We start from the raw sequence: 17,388 nt of genomic DNA on the forward strand, positions 1-17,388 counted from the left end.
TTCACAGGCTTTTAGCAAAATTTATTTGGTGAAATTAGAATCACAGTCACCTATAAAAGCTGGTAATGTCTTACGAAAAGAACTTATCCTCCCTCTTGGGATTTCCATTTGAGTTCAGGGAACATTTCTATAAGACTCTCATTTTGACTGAACAGTCTACTAAAGAGACTGCTTACACCACGCTTGTCCGCCCTATTTTGGAGTATTGCTGTGCAGTGGGTGATCCGCATCAGGTGAGACTGATAGATGACATTGAAAAAGTTCAAGGAAGGGCGGCTCGTTTTGTACTATCGCGAAATAGGGAAGATTGTGCCACAGACATGATATGTGAATTGGAGTGGCAATCATTAAAACATAGGCGTTTTTCTTTGTGATGGGACCTTCTCATTCAATCAACAGTTATCTCCTCCAATTGCAAAAACATTGTGTTTGGACCCACCTACATTGTGAGAAATGATCATCACGCAAAAATAAGAGAAATGTGGGCCAGCACAGAAAAATTTAAGTGCCCGTATTTCCCGCGCGCCTTTCGAGAGTGGAACAGTAGAGAGAGAACTTGAAGGTGGTTCATTGAATCGTCTGCCAGGCACTTTATTGTGAATGGCAGAGTAATCACATAGATATAGATGAACCTGCTGGTAATAAAGCTAGCAGCACGGCACTGAATTGCTTCATTTTTCTACATCTAGAGCAAGCTGTCATTTATGACACTGAACAAAAATACTGTCTAAGTCATCATGTATAGTCCTACAGTCGCGCACAATGACGACACCTTCTTGTATAATACAGCAGCATCAGGTAACAATGTTATGATTGCTGCTCACCCTGTCTGTCGGATCAGTTTTCGAGCAACTCATATCTCTGGAAACCTATTCTGTATGTTCAGATCTTCATTAACAGTCTTCGGTGGGAGACTGTGTCAAACACTTTCTGGGGTCCGAGAAACACAATATCTACCTGTTGTCCATCATCCATGGTATGAACAATGTCGTGTGAGTGGAGGACAAGCTGAGTTTCGCATGAGCGATGCTTTCTAAAACTGTGATGAGTTGTGGATAGAAGTTCTCCTGTCTCAAGGAAATTAATTGTATTTGAACTCAGAACATGCGAAATATTTCTGTAGACAATCCGTGTTTAGCATGCAGATCTTTCTTTTACCCTTCTATATACAAAAGTCAGCTGCACTTATTTCCAATTACTTGGGGTTTTGTTCTGAGTGGGAGATTCGTGATAGATGGAAGCTAAGTAAGGCTCCAGTACTGAAGAGTACTCTTGGTGAAACCGAACTGAGATTGTATCGAGACCTGGCATCTTGTATGTCTTCAACATTTACAACTGCTTCTCAGTGTTAGGGATGCCTGTTTCTATGTCTTTCACACGGAAGACGTTGCAACTGTCAAACTGGGGGATGGTATATCTCTACCATCCTCTTGCGGGCACGAGCTTTTAAACGCGAAATTTAAAAGACATTGTTAATCTTGTGAAATGGATCAGCGAATATTCTGACAATAATAATAATTTCACGTGTCTCAATGGCCTAGTGCAAGTCTTTCAGTTGCACGCTGCTTCGGCGACTTGCGTGTCCCAACCACTATCCAACTATGGAAAGGGAGGAATCCGAAACACGTGTCATTTGTGGCAAGTTACTTATGTATAAGAGAATTTTGCCATTAAAAGCGACAGTGAGTGGAAAAATTTACAAATTAACTAGCTACGGAGAATATAGGGCTGTTGCCTTATAGTTCGACTTTGGTAATTCAGTAAATATAATAGTGTTTGAGAATTTCTGTTCATTAAATATTTATGCATATAACATATACTTCTTGTCAGGTAAATAAACGAAAAATTTCTTCGTTAGTCCACAACCTCTTTCCTTTCACTCTATACAAAATTTTTTCGCCCTCATAAACCATCATTTTAAAAGCATTTAGCGACGTGAGAAGCAAGTAACACTTTATATTCGTTACAGTTGAACGTTTAAAAGGACCGAAACCCGATGGCGTAATCGAAATCCTACAAGATACTCGTTTTCAGAAACGAAATTAGAATGTTTATATGATCGTCAAGAAGAAATAGGAATACATAAACACAGTTTAGCGAACCTACGTAAACATAGTTGTAACAAAAACACTACAAAGTCTCTCGTACAAGATCAGTCGCTAGCGATAAAATACGTATTCACTAATCCTGTGCGCATGAGGATTAGGCTATAAAATCTAGCCATTTATATCACATGTTTGGCGAAATTTTCATTTACTGCTCGCGTGTAAGAATGAAGTTATCAGAGCTCACAATTCACATGGATGAGTGTTGTTTCTTACGTTGACTGGTGCTACTCTTTGAAATACAAACAGATTTGTGTTTATGTCAAGTGTCTTGTAGCATATGGTGTTGATTCTGGGAAAATGAGTATGTAGTAGCACCTAGTAATATTTTGTCACATCGTTGCCTGAATTGCTGCAAGACATTAAATGGCAGGAAATGGATCTGTCAAAATTTTGGATAACAGCACACTTATTTGGAGCTCTAGAAAGGATTCTGGGAATGGGGCTGCAGTGGACGATAGCGGAATTGACAGCGATCCAAAACAGCAAACAGCTCACGAAGACGACAAAAGCTTTCATGTAAGAATGGAAATAGTTCATTTTCGGCACTTCATTCAAATTATACCGTTGTTCGTAGATGCAGCGATGTAGTTGCTTGTCGATCAAACGCACACGTCATAACAAGCCAAAAAACAAGTCATTTGAAATTCCTAAAACTGTAGAGTTACTCATTTCCTAAATCACTCATCGTGCGACTTGAAATGAGTTAAAATTGGGAACCTGATCTAGAGTCTGGTGCTGTGACAATTGTATTGAAACAATCAATCTTCAGGAGTGAAAAGGGGAAAATTTGATATAGGCGTAGAACGTAATATTAAAAGTTTTTTTTAATGAAGTAACATAAAACATAGCTTTGGACAACATTTTTATAGTTGTGGAATGAGGATGAACGGAGCTCCACTGACACGTCAGATATCAAGGCGGGGTAATGTGTCTTGTCATTTGGGTGTGCACGCGGATCAGTATTTTTGAACGCTTTATTATAGCGTGCCGCATGGGGAGTGAAATGTATATTCTTTGTTTTTATTTCTTATTTGTTTACATATCGTGTAACAAAACTATCAGCAGCAGCACCTACGCGGAAGCGAAATGACATGATTTGTGGACGAAAACATATGTCTTTTAAAAAAGCAGCATGGCAGTGACAAGTGTGGGTTTGATTATTTTCTGCTTCAACAATGCTTCGCTCAATTTGCACTGTACTGCCAGAGCTTATTTATTTTCACTTCTTTCCCCAACTGTACATAATTTCAAATTAATTTCAGTGCCCTGCTGGTACATATTAAGTATGTAAATATTCTCAAGTGTAATTAAGAAGGACTTGTGTTGCTTGAGTTGGTTATCTTCCTTCCTTTTTCTCTTTTTATTTGTTATTTTTCCTAAAATAATTCTAAGTGAATGTTATGCATAAATGACAGTTTCTCCTCACTAATTTTATAATGAGAAAAATGTTATTTGTAAGAGGTGGAATGCACATTACATGTGAAATCAACATGAAACGTCATAGCATTATATTTTCCTATACCTTAAAAAGGCCAAGAAGTGCATCACCTCAGTAATTCTTTAATGCATGTAATCATTCGTGATGGGCATTGTAATTTGTACCCCATATATTTACCATTTGATTATGATTTACATATGAGTAGGGTGAAGGCTCTAGTTTTGGCCACTACCCTACTTATGGCCACTACCCTACTTATGGCCACCTTGATGTCAAAGATTAATTTTTAAGCTTCTCTGGAATACCAGCCAGTTGTACCATAGATTATTATAAACTTTGTGAAGGGCTCTATTCATTTGTCTACATAATCATTCTTTTGTCTGTTTTTGTTTGGAGACACCACTTTGTGAAATGATCAGTATTGAAGAAGCTCGGTTTTGCAGATGTTTACTTTAAGCAACACATGATCTGTTTTTTTGTATTTTACGTGTTTAAATAAAACATCAGAAGAAACTTAATTTGTTCAGAGGTAAGATAAGACATTATATTTTCATTTCTTTTAAGTTTTATATGGCTCAGCCTAAAAACATGTTATCAAAAGTATGTGGCCATTAACAGATCAATATTTAGCCCTGGTTCAGTGTTATGGCCATGCATGTGACCGTAAGTGGAGACATAGGCCTATATGTATCCTGTTTTGGCCACTTCTAAAAACTGGTACAAAAACATCAATATTGGTGTTCCGTCCTACATTACACTAGGCTAATTTTATTTAAATAGGCTTATTAAAATATTTTTGGTATTTTAAAATCAATATATACCCCATTGTTAGTATTTTCTTGGCATATCATACTAATTTACCTATGCTTGTAAGATACAAAATATGCAACAGGCACTATTCAAATATGCAACATTCTGTAACTCTATCTTTGTGCATTATTTATAGAAAAATGAGTCAACCAAAGAATAAGAGGTTTCAGTATTCTCCCAGCAACATTAAAGATGCTCTAGAGGCTGTTGATGAGGGAATGAAGGTTGCTATTGCAAGCAAGTTGTGCAAAGTTCCAAGGACAACATTAAGAAAGAAAATTTCTGGTGTACCTCCACAAGAATCTGCCGACCACTGTGGTACATATTCTGTCTTAGGAGAACAAATTGAAAAAAAAATCGTTGACTGGGTTTTGGACTGTTCTAGCATGGGATTTCCAGTTACTAAAGAAAATCTCTGTGCATCTCTGCAAAAACTTATTGAGAGTGCAGATATGGAAAGTTGTAGGGCTACATTTACTAACAATCGACCTGGAAAAAAATGGTATTATGGATTTCTTAAGAGACACAAGGTTCTGTCACATAAACATGCAGAATATGTCAATAGCGTTAGAAGTCCTGTTACAGAAGAGAAAATAAGAAACTGGTTTCACGAAGTATCCATCACTTTAAATGATATGGATGTGTTAAAGGACCCAAATAGAATTTTTAATATGGATGAAATTTCTTTTTTTCTGGCTCCTAAAGGGGAATTAATCATAGGTCCTCGTGGCCGTCATGTTTATGATGAGTCATGTAACTCTGACAAAGATAACGTTACTACATTTTTTGCAGTGAATGCTGCTGGAAAATTTGTTCCTCCCTGAACACTGTTCAAATATGCAAGGATTCCAGCATCATTGGTGAAAGCAGCTTCTCCAAACTGGTGCATTGGAAAAACAGAAAATGGGTGGATGACAGGTGAAAGTTTTTTTGAGAATATAACAAATGTATTTGATTCGTTCTTGAAAGAAGCTGAAATTCCCCGGCGTGTAGTAATATTTTTAGATGGGCACTGCTCTCATTTGAAACTTCATTTGAGCAGATATTGTAGGGACAATCAGATCATTCTAGTTGCTCTCCATCGCAATCCTACACACATCTTGCAACCATTAGATGTAGCTGTCTTTGGACCTTTGAAAAAAAATGTGGAAGAAGATTGTTCAGAATTGGCATTTTGAAAATAATGGCACTGAAATTTCAAAATCTGATGTACCTTCTGTTCTGTCGCCAATTATTACAGAACCTAAAATGGTGGCAAATATTTGTGCTGGTTTCAGGGCCACTGGTCTGTTTCCATTTAATGTGAACAATGTAGATTACAGCAAGACAGTTGTTCGTAGTGTACCAGCCTCAACCACAGTTCAGACAAATGAGGAGCTTCAGAGACATTTCTCATATATAGAAAAGCAAATTGATTCTGTCTTCCTTGATGAGTTCAGAGCAACCAAGAAAAAGAATCATGAGTGGGAAGGAAATCGAGAAGCATTATTGCTTTTCAAGTTCTGGAGAAAAATAGCTGACGACGTTAAAATGCATGGTGCTAGTGGTAACACTGATGACATTCTAACAGATAGCATACCACCTCCCTCTGAAGATAATCCAACAGAGAATCTTTCACAAAACACAGATGGACTTAATCCTTCATCCATTCAAAATGTTGATAATATTGACATATCTTCAACACACAGCATTTTACAAAATTCAGATTTTCCTTCAAAACCCCCAATAGTCTTATTCCTGCAGATATATGAACAACCCTCAATAGTATTTCATATAATTCAGGCACTCCACCATCCAACCATAGTCCATCTTCAGTGCGTATCCAACTGACACTACCAAAATCATTGGCAACAGTTTTTGAAAGTCTCATCACTTGGCCAGAACCCAAACAACGAAGCACATAGAGAAAGAAAGCACACACACCCACTGTTGTGACTAGTGACAAGTGGGTGGAATATCATGAACTGAAGGAAAAAGAGTAGCAGGAGAAGGAGCTGGAAAAAAGGAAGAGAAAAGCTATGAAGGAGTTAAAGTCCGAAGAGCAGCACTTGGCATTATCTCATGTAAAAAAAGGGGAAAAAAAGAAACAGCCAAGAGTTAAGTGATAGGCCAACAAGTTCTCGCGACGAAGAAGAATGGACGGACAGTGGAAGCAGTTTAGATGACTACGTAGGAGGAGATGAAGATGAAATCCAGAACATGTGAAATTATCTTCAAGTGAGAATTTGAAAGTATGGGACTTTATATTGGTAAAATTTAGTTTAACAGGAAATAGAACAACAAGACCTGCAATTTTTAAGTATGTATCTGTAATTTTGAAAGGTCTTTCTCATTCTGAATATGAAATTCAACGCCTAAAAAGTTCTAATGTTCAGAAAAGTTGTTTCGAATACATTGAAAATGATGATTCGACTATAACGGGTGAAGATATTATAGGGAAACTGCCAGATCCAGTCTTGATGCAAGAAGGACGTTCATTAAAAACAAATTTTCCTGGTTCCATTGATACTCGTGAGAAATAAACTTGTCTGCAAGTTGATTTAAGTAATTACTGGGACAATACTTTGCCTAATGATTTTTTTGTTCTGTTCGTTCAGTTGCTGTACCTTTTACCTATTTCCTGTATGTTTGTTGTCTGTTGTCTTATATACTTGTATAAAGCACAAATTACTTTTTGGCACATGGATTGACAGTTATTTTAGCCATAGTTTTATTATAATACGAAGTGGCCATAAGTGGGGAAACAGCTGGCCATAGGTGGGGTAAACATGGCCAAAACCAGTGAAATGCGCCATTTATTTTTCAATATTTTTTTCTGCTTATGTTATACAACTTAGAATATTTGTTTTTGCATGGTTGTAATGTGTAGACTTTGAAGCAATAGATACGATTTTTTGAAGTAATTTGTATACTTTCTTCCTATAATAAAAATGTGATGTATCTCAAATTGCCCTTAATGTGGCCATAACTGGGGCCTCAACCCTATGTATAATAATGCATGCAGAACAACTTGCACAAGAAAACAGTTTTGCATTAATAGCAACAAAAGGTAAGTACGTGAGTCAACATGCCAAACTGTGATGAGGAGAGAAATCATGATCACATATAAGTGAAAATATTTACCGTCAATTATACGCACAAATTGTTGACAGATTGAGGGTTTCTTTTGTAGCCTCACATCTCAATGACACTTCAGTGAAAAGTGTACATCTTAAGTGCCAGTTTCCTGCTATTACACTCATTTATGATAACACAGTAATTCATTGTTTGTGTTAAGTAATGTTTGTACTGAAGGAACATTAATTGTAAAATGTGCATGAGCAGTCGAACTTTTGTATGAGGACAACACAACTATTTGATGAAACCCGAGACCTCACATTGAATTCTTTATTATTTGCAGATACATCATCTTTTTACAGAGTTGTTTTTTTTTTCATACTTGATAAAGGCAGTACTACACCATAACTGTAGAACAGTTCATTTAATGGCTGGCATGTATACGCTGTGTTATCAAAAGCATCCGGACAACTAGTTGAAAATGACTTACAAGTTCGTGGCACTCTCCATTGTTAGCACTGGAATTCAATATGGTGTTGGCCCACCCTTAGCTTTGATGACAGCTTCCACTCTTGCAGGCATACTTTCAGTCAGGTACTGCAAGGTTTCACGTGGAGTGGCAGCCCTTTCTTCAAGGAGTCCTTTACTGAGGAGAGGTATTGATGTTGGTCAATGAGGCCTGGCATGAAGTCAGCGTTCCAAAACATCCCAAAGGTGTTGTATAGGGTTCAGGTAAGAACTCTGTGCAGACGCGTCCATTACAGGGATGTTATTGTCTTGTAACCATTCTGCCATAGGCCGTGCATTGTGAACAATTGCACAATCGTGTTGAAAGATGCAATTGCCATTCCCGAATTGCTCTTCAACAGTGGGAAGCAAAAATGTGCTTAAAAAATCAATGTAGGCCTGTGCTGTGATAGTGCCATGCAAAACAACAAGGGGTGCAAGCCCCCTCCATGAAAAACACAACCACACCATAACACCACTGCCTCCGAATTTTACTGTTGGCACTACACACGCTGGCAGATGACGTTCACTAGGCATTCGCCATACCCGCACCTTTCCATTGGATCGCCACATTGTGTGCTGTGATTCGTCACTCCACACAACATTTTTCCACTGTTCAAACGTCCAATGTTTACTCTCCATGTCGTTTGGCATTTACCAGCGTGATGTGTAGCTTATGAGCAGCCGCGTGCCCATGAAATCCAAGATTTCTCACCTCCTGCCTCACTGTCATAGTACTTGCAGTGGATCCTGATGCAGTTTGGAATTCCTGTGTGATGGTTCCGATAGCTGCCTGCCTATTACACGTTACGACCCTCTTCAGCTGTCGGTGATCTCTGTCAGTCAACAGATGAGGTCGGTGTGTACGCTTATGTACTGTACGCGTCCCTTCGCATATCCACTCCACTGTCCCATTGGATACAGAGGACCTAGGGATGTTTCGGAGTGTGGAAATCTTGCATACAGACGTAAGACACAAGTGACACCCAATCACCTGACCACATTCGCAGACCGTGAGCTCTGCGGAGCGCCCCATTCTGCTCTCTTATGATGTCTAATGACTACTGAGGTCGCTGATATGGAGTACCTGGCAGTAGGTGGCAACACAGTGCACCTAATATGAAAAACGTATGTTTTTTGGGGCTGTCCAGGTACTTTTGATCACATAGTGTATGTGATACACAATGTTATGTAGGCCAGTTCAACTGTACTGTTGGTGAAAAGGTGATTGAATAGTTTTAAGTGTAATATCAAGTTGCAAGTACAAGGAAAATTGTAATTTTTAGTTTTCGGTATGAGAAAGCTAAGTATTGTGTTTGGCCCTGTTTATTTTTAATAAACGTTATCAATTACAGTCTATTACAGCTTGTTTCCTGTTTACAGCAGATATTTTGCAATTCATTTCAGAATGAAAATTTCTTTTGAAGAATGGAAAAATTGGAACTACTAAATATAGGAGTTGTCATAATTAAAAAAAAAGTATCAAACTTGTGCCAAGATTTGTAGACAGCATTAAAACAGACAAAGTAAGCTGAAAAAATAGGTCAAAAGTATTGCAACAGTGCATGTTAAAAAAGTAAATTACGTAGTCTAAGTCAGGAATAACAGTAGGGAGTCAAGTCATTCAACTGAGAACAGAAAAAAAATATTAGAAACTAATGAGTTCCCTCAATTTCACAGGGGTAGCATTATTGTCTATGACAGGACAACTTGTCTTTTGTATCAGAAATACCTTACGTACACAAACATTCTTTGTGAATCTTTACATCTGTTAGTGAAAACCATACCAAAAATCCTAAAGTAGGTCCTGAGATTAACCTTGACACACAAACAGCAAAATGTGGCAGGGGACTTTAATTTATAATATGTGACATGTATTACATGGGTAGCCTACACACTTATTATTTCACCATAATACTTTATACAGAAAAAAATTATGGTTGATCGTTTCCATACATAGATCCTATGTACAAGAAAGAAAGCAAATAAGGGAATCAGTGAACCACTTTGTGGAGTTAAGACAGTATATTTCATAAACAATTGTGGTTTACCGCCATCTAAATTTTAATAAAATTTCTGTATTTTCGCCATATTGCCCAGATTATTAAGTAATATCCAGAATACGACATGATGGTCCATGTAACTTTCGCAATCCTGACATGCAACTTAAGCTGAAGATGTAATTCTGTTGGCGGTATATGTTTGGAATGAAACTGGCAGTAACTTAACTGCTCTGTAAAGTAACTAGAAGTCTTAGATTAAGTTGGAAGGTGATGTTATTGTTATGATTTGGTGTCAATAAATTGTTATGATTTGGTGTCAATAAATGCGACACCAGATAAAGCTTATCTTCAGTTGCTTAACACTCAAGCTAGCGCATCGTTTTTCGTAACACGAGTGGCCGCGCGGCGTACTTTGTACCTTTGTAATGAAAAGTTGTCTTTATGTTGCCAAGATAAATGTGTGTGAGCAGAATCAGAGTTTAATCTTAGTTAACTTACATGAAGGTAAAATAAACTTACATTATATCAGCTAAATCACTGGTTAATTAAACGATAATGAAACAAACTTACATTATATCGTTCTGTTGCCTCCTGCATTTGTTACCCCACACTATTGACCCACTAAAAGCATTAAACAGCGCAGTTGCATCAGATCCCTGCCAACTGTTTATTTGATTACTATTTACCTCACTGATAACTGCCTCACTGTTGGATTGTGCTGCTAGCTCAGAATCTGGGTCTTTTTCTTGCACAGATTGTAATTTTTTCTTCATATTACTGCTCACTTGGGAAACACAACTTATCAGTGTATTAGCTGAAGTAGTGTTGAACAATTAGGTACAGGCTCACAATTTTAAAAACAACAGCGGAATGGTACAAAAATTTTTTTTTATTTTGTGATTGGCACACTTTTTACATACATGCACTTGATTGTGGGTTAATAGTTCGAGTAGTAATTCTATAGATGGTCAATATTCAGAGATTATGTTTGCCTCATGTGCAGTTGGTACACAGATATCAGTGGCCAAAGCATATGGCTTGCATTGAAAACTCATCTTTATCCAGCATGATGTCACGTAGACATAAGAACATAACAGTAAAGAATTCACTCTCTCAAATACTATAAAGGCTTTTTTATTTTCTAATCACATCTGTTCACAGGGTGTTAGCAGCATTCTAAGTGGGACACTTCCTCTTTTCAACTTCTGTTGAAGTGCTGGTGCATCCAGCTGTATTGGCGGCAGTTGAGATTTAAATTATGGAAGTGGCCACAGCAAATCAATCCTCCATCTTTTATATTGGGGGGAGGGCTCGGGGTCAGTCATATCGCAACTGGCTTCCACTTTTGCATAAGATGAAGCGTAATGTCACATCTGTCTCACCTCTGTTCTGTAGCTTCCGAAGTGAGCTGCCAATTTGCACTGAAGAGAAAGTAAAACTGTACTGCTTGACCCCAACAATGAATTTTATATTCTTAGATACAATGTCAGTACTATAAAAAGGCTAGATTGCTACTCACCTTATAGAGATGATGTTGAGTTGCAGACAGACACAACAAAAAAACTTGTATACAGTTAAACTTTCAGTCAAAGGGCCTTCTTCTGAAGTAGAGTGAAATAGAGGGGGGATAAAAAAAACACACACACACAGAAAACACCATTTGGTTGATGTTAGTAACAAAGGTAGTATTATACTAAAATTCCGTAGCCAATCAGTTGATATTGTTAATTTAGAAAAATGTTCTATTATGCTAAAATTCCATCACCAATCAGTTGTAATTGTTAGTAACAAACATAGTATTATGTGTGCTTCAGAGAAGTTAGCAGAAAATTGTGTTGAAATGGAGAAAGAATGTGGGGTAAAATTCCTTAATGAGAAAATTAGCAGCAAGCAAATAAGTGAAAATATTCTATGGTATTTGACATATTAAATGCAGAATATCATTGGAACCAGTCACATCAATGAAATATACAGACGTAACAGCTTCAGTGAATGTGAGATTGATTAGGCTCAAACTCATTGTTTATTGCACCAACCCAACATCCAGTATATGTGCAGGAGCTTATGAGCCATCGGCCTCAACTGAATAATGTCTCCTAAGAGTAAGATACCCTAGACCATATTATTGTTACTGTAATTGTTAAAATATAATTAATTTTCTTGGTCCAGTTTGTAGGTGACTGTGTAGGTATGGGTAATGTATAACAAAACTATTCATAATCTGAGCTACGATAATAGCTTCTGTGGTTAGGTGTCGATGAGGCTAAGACTGAAACAGGTAATTGCACTCTCTAATTCCATGTAATTGAAATGTATAGCATGTGTAGTAGGGCACTTTCTGCTTTATATAAAGCATTTAAGTGGATGACATGCCACCATACTAAGAAATTTCTCATCTGTTGACTCTCTGAATACCTTCCACTTAACATGGGAGATCCAGACAGCAGAGAGAATGGTTCACACTACTCACAGAGCCCTCCTGATCATTCAAAATGAAGGGAATTTTTTGTTAGGTGCCATGCCATGTGTTAAAGAGCATAAAGGATCACCTTCACTATTCCAGGTTAAATCTGACATTGGCACAGAAAGGGGTACCACAAAAGTCTTTGGTCATTTACCAAACAGCATCAAAAGTCTGACAGAGAGCTAACTGGCATTTACAAACAAGTTAAAGGAATTTCTGAATAACAACTCCTTCTACTCATTAGATGAACTTTTAGACATGAAGCAGTAATTATAAAAAAAGAAAAATTTAATTATACGATGTAAAGAAACCTTTTGTGAAACTGCCATGTTCCACATCGTTCTGAAATGTTGTACTGAAGATCCATGGAAGAAATATTAATGTAATGAGTCAGTGGGAAGAAGAGTCGCTGCAAGTAATAGACAACAAACTGTGACTAATATGAGGGTGGTTTGATAAGTCTGGTAAATTTCCATGAAAGAATGGAACATTTTTGTTGCACCTTCATGGCTGGTAAGCTTGATTATTCCAAGGATTGTCTGAAGAATTTCAACCGAGTACAGCACACATTTCACATCTGGCAGCCATCTCAGTTGGTCAGTAAGTCGGCTGCAATTGAAAATGGAGAAAACCAAGTTTCATGCTATTACTTTAAAACATTTCTATTTAAAGACATGGACTGATGCTCACATCAAAACAGAACTGGATGAAGTACTTGCAGACTCTGCATCTATCATTGAAGACTATTTACTTTCGGATTAATGAATTTAAATGTGGTCAGCAAACAGTGAAGAAGAAGTGTGCTCAGGCCGTTCAGTTGAGGTTATCACAAAAGAAATCATTGACAAAATCCATGATGTGGTAATGCAAGACCACTGAATAAAGATTTTTAAGGTTGCTGAGACACTAGGCATCTCAACTGAGCAAATGCATAAATCCCACATGGAGAATTTACTATGAAGGAGCTGCGTGCAAGGTGGGTGCCGCAATTGACCGAAAGCATATGTGGCGTTATTTCAGCACAATGCTTGGCGATGTTTAATCACAGTTTGCAAGACTTTCTGTGATGATTTGTGACTGTTGATGAAACCTGGATCTGTCATTACACGCCTGAGTCAAAATGCCAGACAAGACAATGGAGAAAGGCTGGTGAAAGTTACCGAAGAAGGCAAAGAACATTTTGTCAGCTGATAAGCCAATGGCCCTGGTTTTTGGGATTCACAAGAATAATCCTTGTAGATAATATGGAAAAAAGGCAGAACCATAACTGGACCATATTATGCTTCATTGTTGGGTTGTTTGAAACTTAATGTTGGCTGAAAATGGACTAAGGTTGGCATGCAAAAAAGTGCTCTTTTACCAGGATAATGCACCATCCTACACATCATCGATAACAATTGCAAAAAAATGGCTCTGAGCACTATGGGACTTAACATTTGAGGTCATCAGTCCCCTAGAACTTAGAACTACTTAAACCTAACTAACCTAAGGACAACACACACATCCATGCCCGAGGCAGGATTCGAACCTGCGACCGTAGCGGTCACGCGGTTCCAGACTGAAGCGCCTAGAACTGCACGGCCACACCAGCCGGCCGATAACAACTGCAAAAGTGGATGAATTAAGCTTGGTTTTTCATCCACCCTGTTCATCAAGTGTAGTCCCAAGTGACTTCTTCCTATTCCCTAACTTGAAACTTTAACTTGCTGTGAAATAGTTTTAATCAAATGAGGAAGTGATAGTTGCAGTCAACGAGTATTTTGCCGAGTTTGACTGTTTTTCCAATGGGATGGAAAAGCAAAGGGATTGATGGACTAAGTGTATACCTCTCGAAGGAGACTATGTCGAGGAGTAAGGTGAGTTCTTTTATGAAAGAAAAATTTTTTCTTGTTTTTCTACCATTCAGCATTCTAGCCATGGTGCGTACCCTCCGTAACACAAAGACAGAAGGAAGTGATAAAAACCCTACTTGGATTAAGTCATTAACTGATCTAGAACAGTAGTCTGCAAGCCACCTGACTGTGTATGGCAGAGGGTACTTCTTGTACCACTGACTGATTCCCTCTTTCCTGTTCCATTCACAAATGGTGCATCTCCGATTCCTCGAATTTTCTCATTCTGGTCACTTTGCGAGATGTATGTGGGAGGAAATAATATTTTGTTCGACTCTTCCCAGAATGTAATCTCTCAGAATTGTAATAGTAAATTAGTCTGTGATGCACAATGGCACTCTTGTAGCGTCTGCCACTAGACCTTCTTGAAAATCTTTGTAGCGCTCTTATGGTAACTAAACAATCCTGTGACGAAATGCACCACTCTTCAGTTTCAGTTTCTTCTCTCCTTTCCATTAGTCTTACCTGCTAAGGGTCCGAGAATGATGAGCAGTATTCAAGAATTGATAGCAAATGGATTTTGTAAACCATTTCTTTCTCGAATTACTTACATTTCCTTAAGATTCATGCCCTACAAGTCTCTGTTGGGGCATCTGCTTTTCCTACTGTTCGCTTTATGTGGTCACTCCACTTACACTCACTCCTAGATAGTTTATGGCAGATAACGGTTTCCAGCAATTTGTCATCAATGTTGTGGTTGTACAGTAGTGGGTTTATTCTCCTATATATGAGCAATATGTTGCATTTGCTCTCCTCTGTGTTAACTGTCAGTCCCTGTACCATTTATCAACCCTATACAGGTCCTTTTGCAAATCACTACATTCTTCTGGTGTGGCTAACTTTTTATAGACAATCACATCAACTGTAAAATCTTACGGAGCTTCTGACATTTTCTATGAGATCGTGTATGTATGATGTCACCTTCATTCTGCCAACAGCCTTGTCAAAGAGGGCAGAGTAGTGGACAGAGGTTCAGGGAACACTCTTGTCCTTGGGGTGGGAAACTGCCCCTAAAGGTGGAAGAATCAGCAATAATCAATGGCATGATGATGCAGAAGGCAATGGAAACAACTGCACTTATAACACATATCCACAGGACATATGGCCTTCAACTGAAAAAGTGTCATGGTGATCTCTCCATTGGCAAAATATTCTGGAAAAGGCCCCCATTTGGATCTCTGGGAGAAGGTTGGTGATGGGAGAGGTGACCATGAGAAAAAGATTGGATAACCAATGAAAGGATAATGGTTTATGAGCCAGTGCATGGAATGCCAGAAGCTTGAACATGGTAGAGAAGCTATAAAATCTGGAAAGGAAAATGCAAAGGCTCAATCTAGATATAGTGGGGGTCAGTGAAGTGAAATGAAAAGAAGACAGGGATTTCTGGCCAGATGAGTATAGCAGAAAAAGGTGTAACGGATGTCATTATGAATAGGAAGATAGGGAGGAGAGTGTGTTACTGTGAACAGTTCAGTGATAGGGTTGTTCTTATCAGAATTAACAGTAGGTGAACACCGACAATGGTAGTTCAGATATATACATTGATTTCGCAAACTGAAGATGAATGGAGAGATAGAAGTATATGAGGATATTGAAAGGGTAATAAAGTATGTAAAGGGAAATGAAAATCTAATAGTCATGGGAGATTGGAATGCAGTTGTAGGGGAAGGAGTAGAAGAAAAGGTTACTGGAGAGTATGGGCTTGGGACGAGGAATGAGAGAGTAGAAAGACCGATTGAGTTCTGTAATAAATTTTAGCTAGTAGTAGCGAATACCTTGTTCAATAATCACAAGAGGAGGAGGTATACTTGGAAAAGGCTGGGTGATACGGGAAGATTTGTTAGATTACATCATGGTCAGAAAGAGATTCCAAAATTGGATACTGGATTGTAGGGCGTACCCAGGAGCAGATACAGACTCAGATCACAGTGTAGAAGTGCTGAAGAGTAGGCTGAAGTTTAAGAGATTAGCCAGGAAGAATCAATACTCAAAGAAGTGCTTGAATTTCTCTAAGGCTATAGGTACAGCAATAAGGAATAGTCTGTAGGCAGTGCAGTTGAAGAGGAATGGACACCTTTAAAAAGGGCAGTCATAGAAATTGGAAAGAAAAACATAAGTACAAAGAAGCTAACTGTGAAAAAAACCACAGGTAACAGAAGAAATACTTCAGTTGCTCGATGAAAGGAGGAAGTATAAAAATGTTCATGGAAATTTAGGAATACAGATACACAAGTCACTGAGAAATGAAATAAATAGGAAATGCAGGGAAGCTAAGAAGAAATGGGTGCTTGAAAAATGTGAAGAAACCGAAAAAGAAATTATTGTTGGAAGGATGTACTCAGCATATAGGAAAGTCAATTAAAAGCACGGCTGGTAACATTAAGAGTGCAACGGGAATTCCACTGTTTAATGCAGAAAAGATAGATGGAAAGAGTACACTGAAGGCCTCTATGAGGGGGAAGACTTGTCCGATATGATAGAAGAAGAAACAGGATCTGATTTAGAAGATAGGGGATCCAAAATTAGAATCAGAATTTAAGAGACCTTTGGAGGATGTAAGATAAAATAAGGCAGAAGGGATAGATAACATTCAGTCAGAATTTCTAAAATCATTGAGGGAAATTGCAACAAAATGTCTATTCACATTGATGTGTAGAATGTATGAGTCTGACGACATACCATTTGACTTTCGGAAAGGCATCATCCACATAATTTCAAAGACTGCAATTGCTGACAAGTGCAAGAATTATTGCACAGTCAGCTTAACAATCCATGCATCCAAGTTGCTGACAAAAATAATACACAGAAGAATGGAAAAGAAAATTGAGGATGTGCTAGATGATGATCAGCTTGAGTTTAGGAAAGGTAAAGGCACCACAGATGCAATTCTGACATTTCCGTTGATAATGGAAGCAACACTAAAGAAAAATCAAGACACGTTTGTAGGATTTGTCAACCTGGAAAAAGAATTAAACAATGTAAAATTATGCAAGATGTCCAAAATTCTGAGAAAAACAGGGGTAAGCTATGGGGAGAGATGGGTAACGTACAACATGTACAGGAGCTAAGAGGGAATAATAAGAGCTGACGAACAAGAACAAAGTGCTTG

The 17,388-nt window shown here is 38.0% G+C and overlaps 1 protein-coding gene across 1 annotated transcript in view; it reads left to right on the forward strand.

Moving 5' to 3' along the window:
- Positions 1-2,351: 2,351 nt before the first annotated feature.
- Positions 2,352-17,388, forward strand: part of LOC124616054 (protein FAM219A) — a 127,547-nt gene continuing 112,510 nt past the window's right edge. Inside the window, exon 1 of the mRNA XM_047144287.1 lies at positions 2,352-2,624. Within this exon, the coding sequence (XP_047000243.1) occupies positions 2,472-2,624 (153 nt within the window). The 5' untranslated portion in view covers positions 2,352-2,471. The remainder of the gene's footprint in view (positions 2,625-17,388) is intronic.

This window comes from Schistocerca americana, chromosome 5, assembly GCF_021461395.2.
Source record: "Schistocerca americana isolate TAMUIC-IGC-003095 chromosome 5, iqSchAmer2.1, whole genome shotgun sequence".
Taxonomy (NCBI): domain Eukaryota; kingdom Metazoa; phylum Arthropoda; class Insecta; order Orthoptera; family Acrididae; genus Schistocerca; species Schistocerca americana.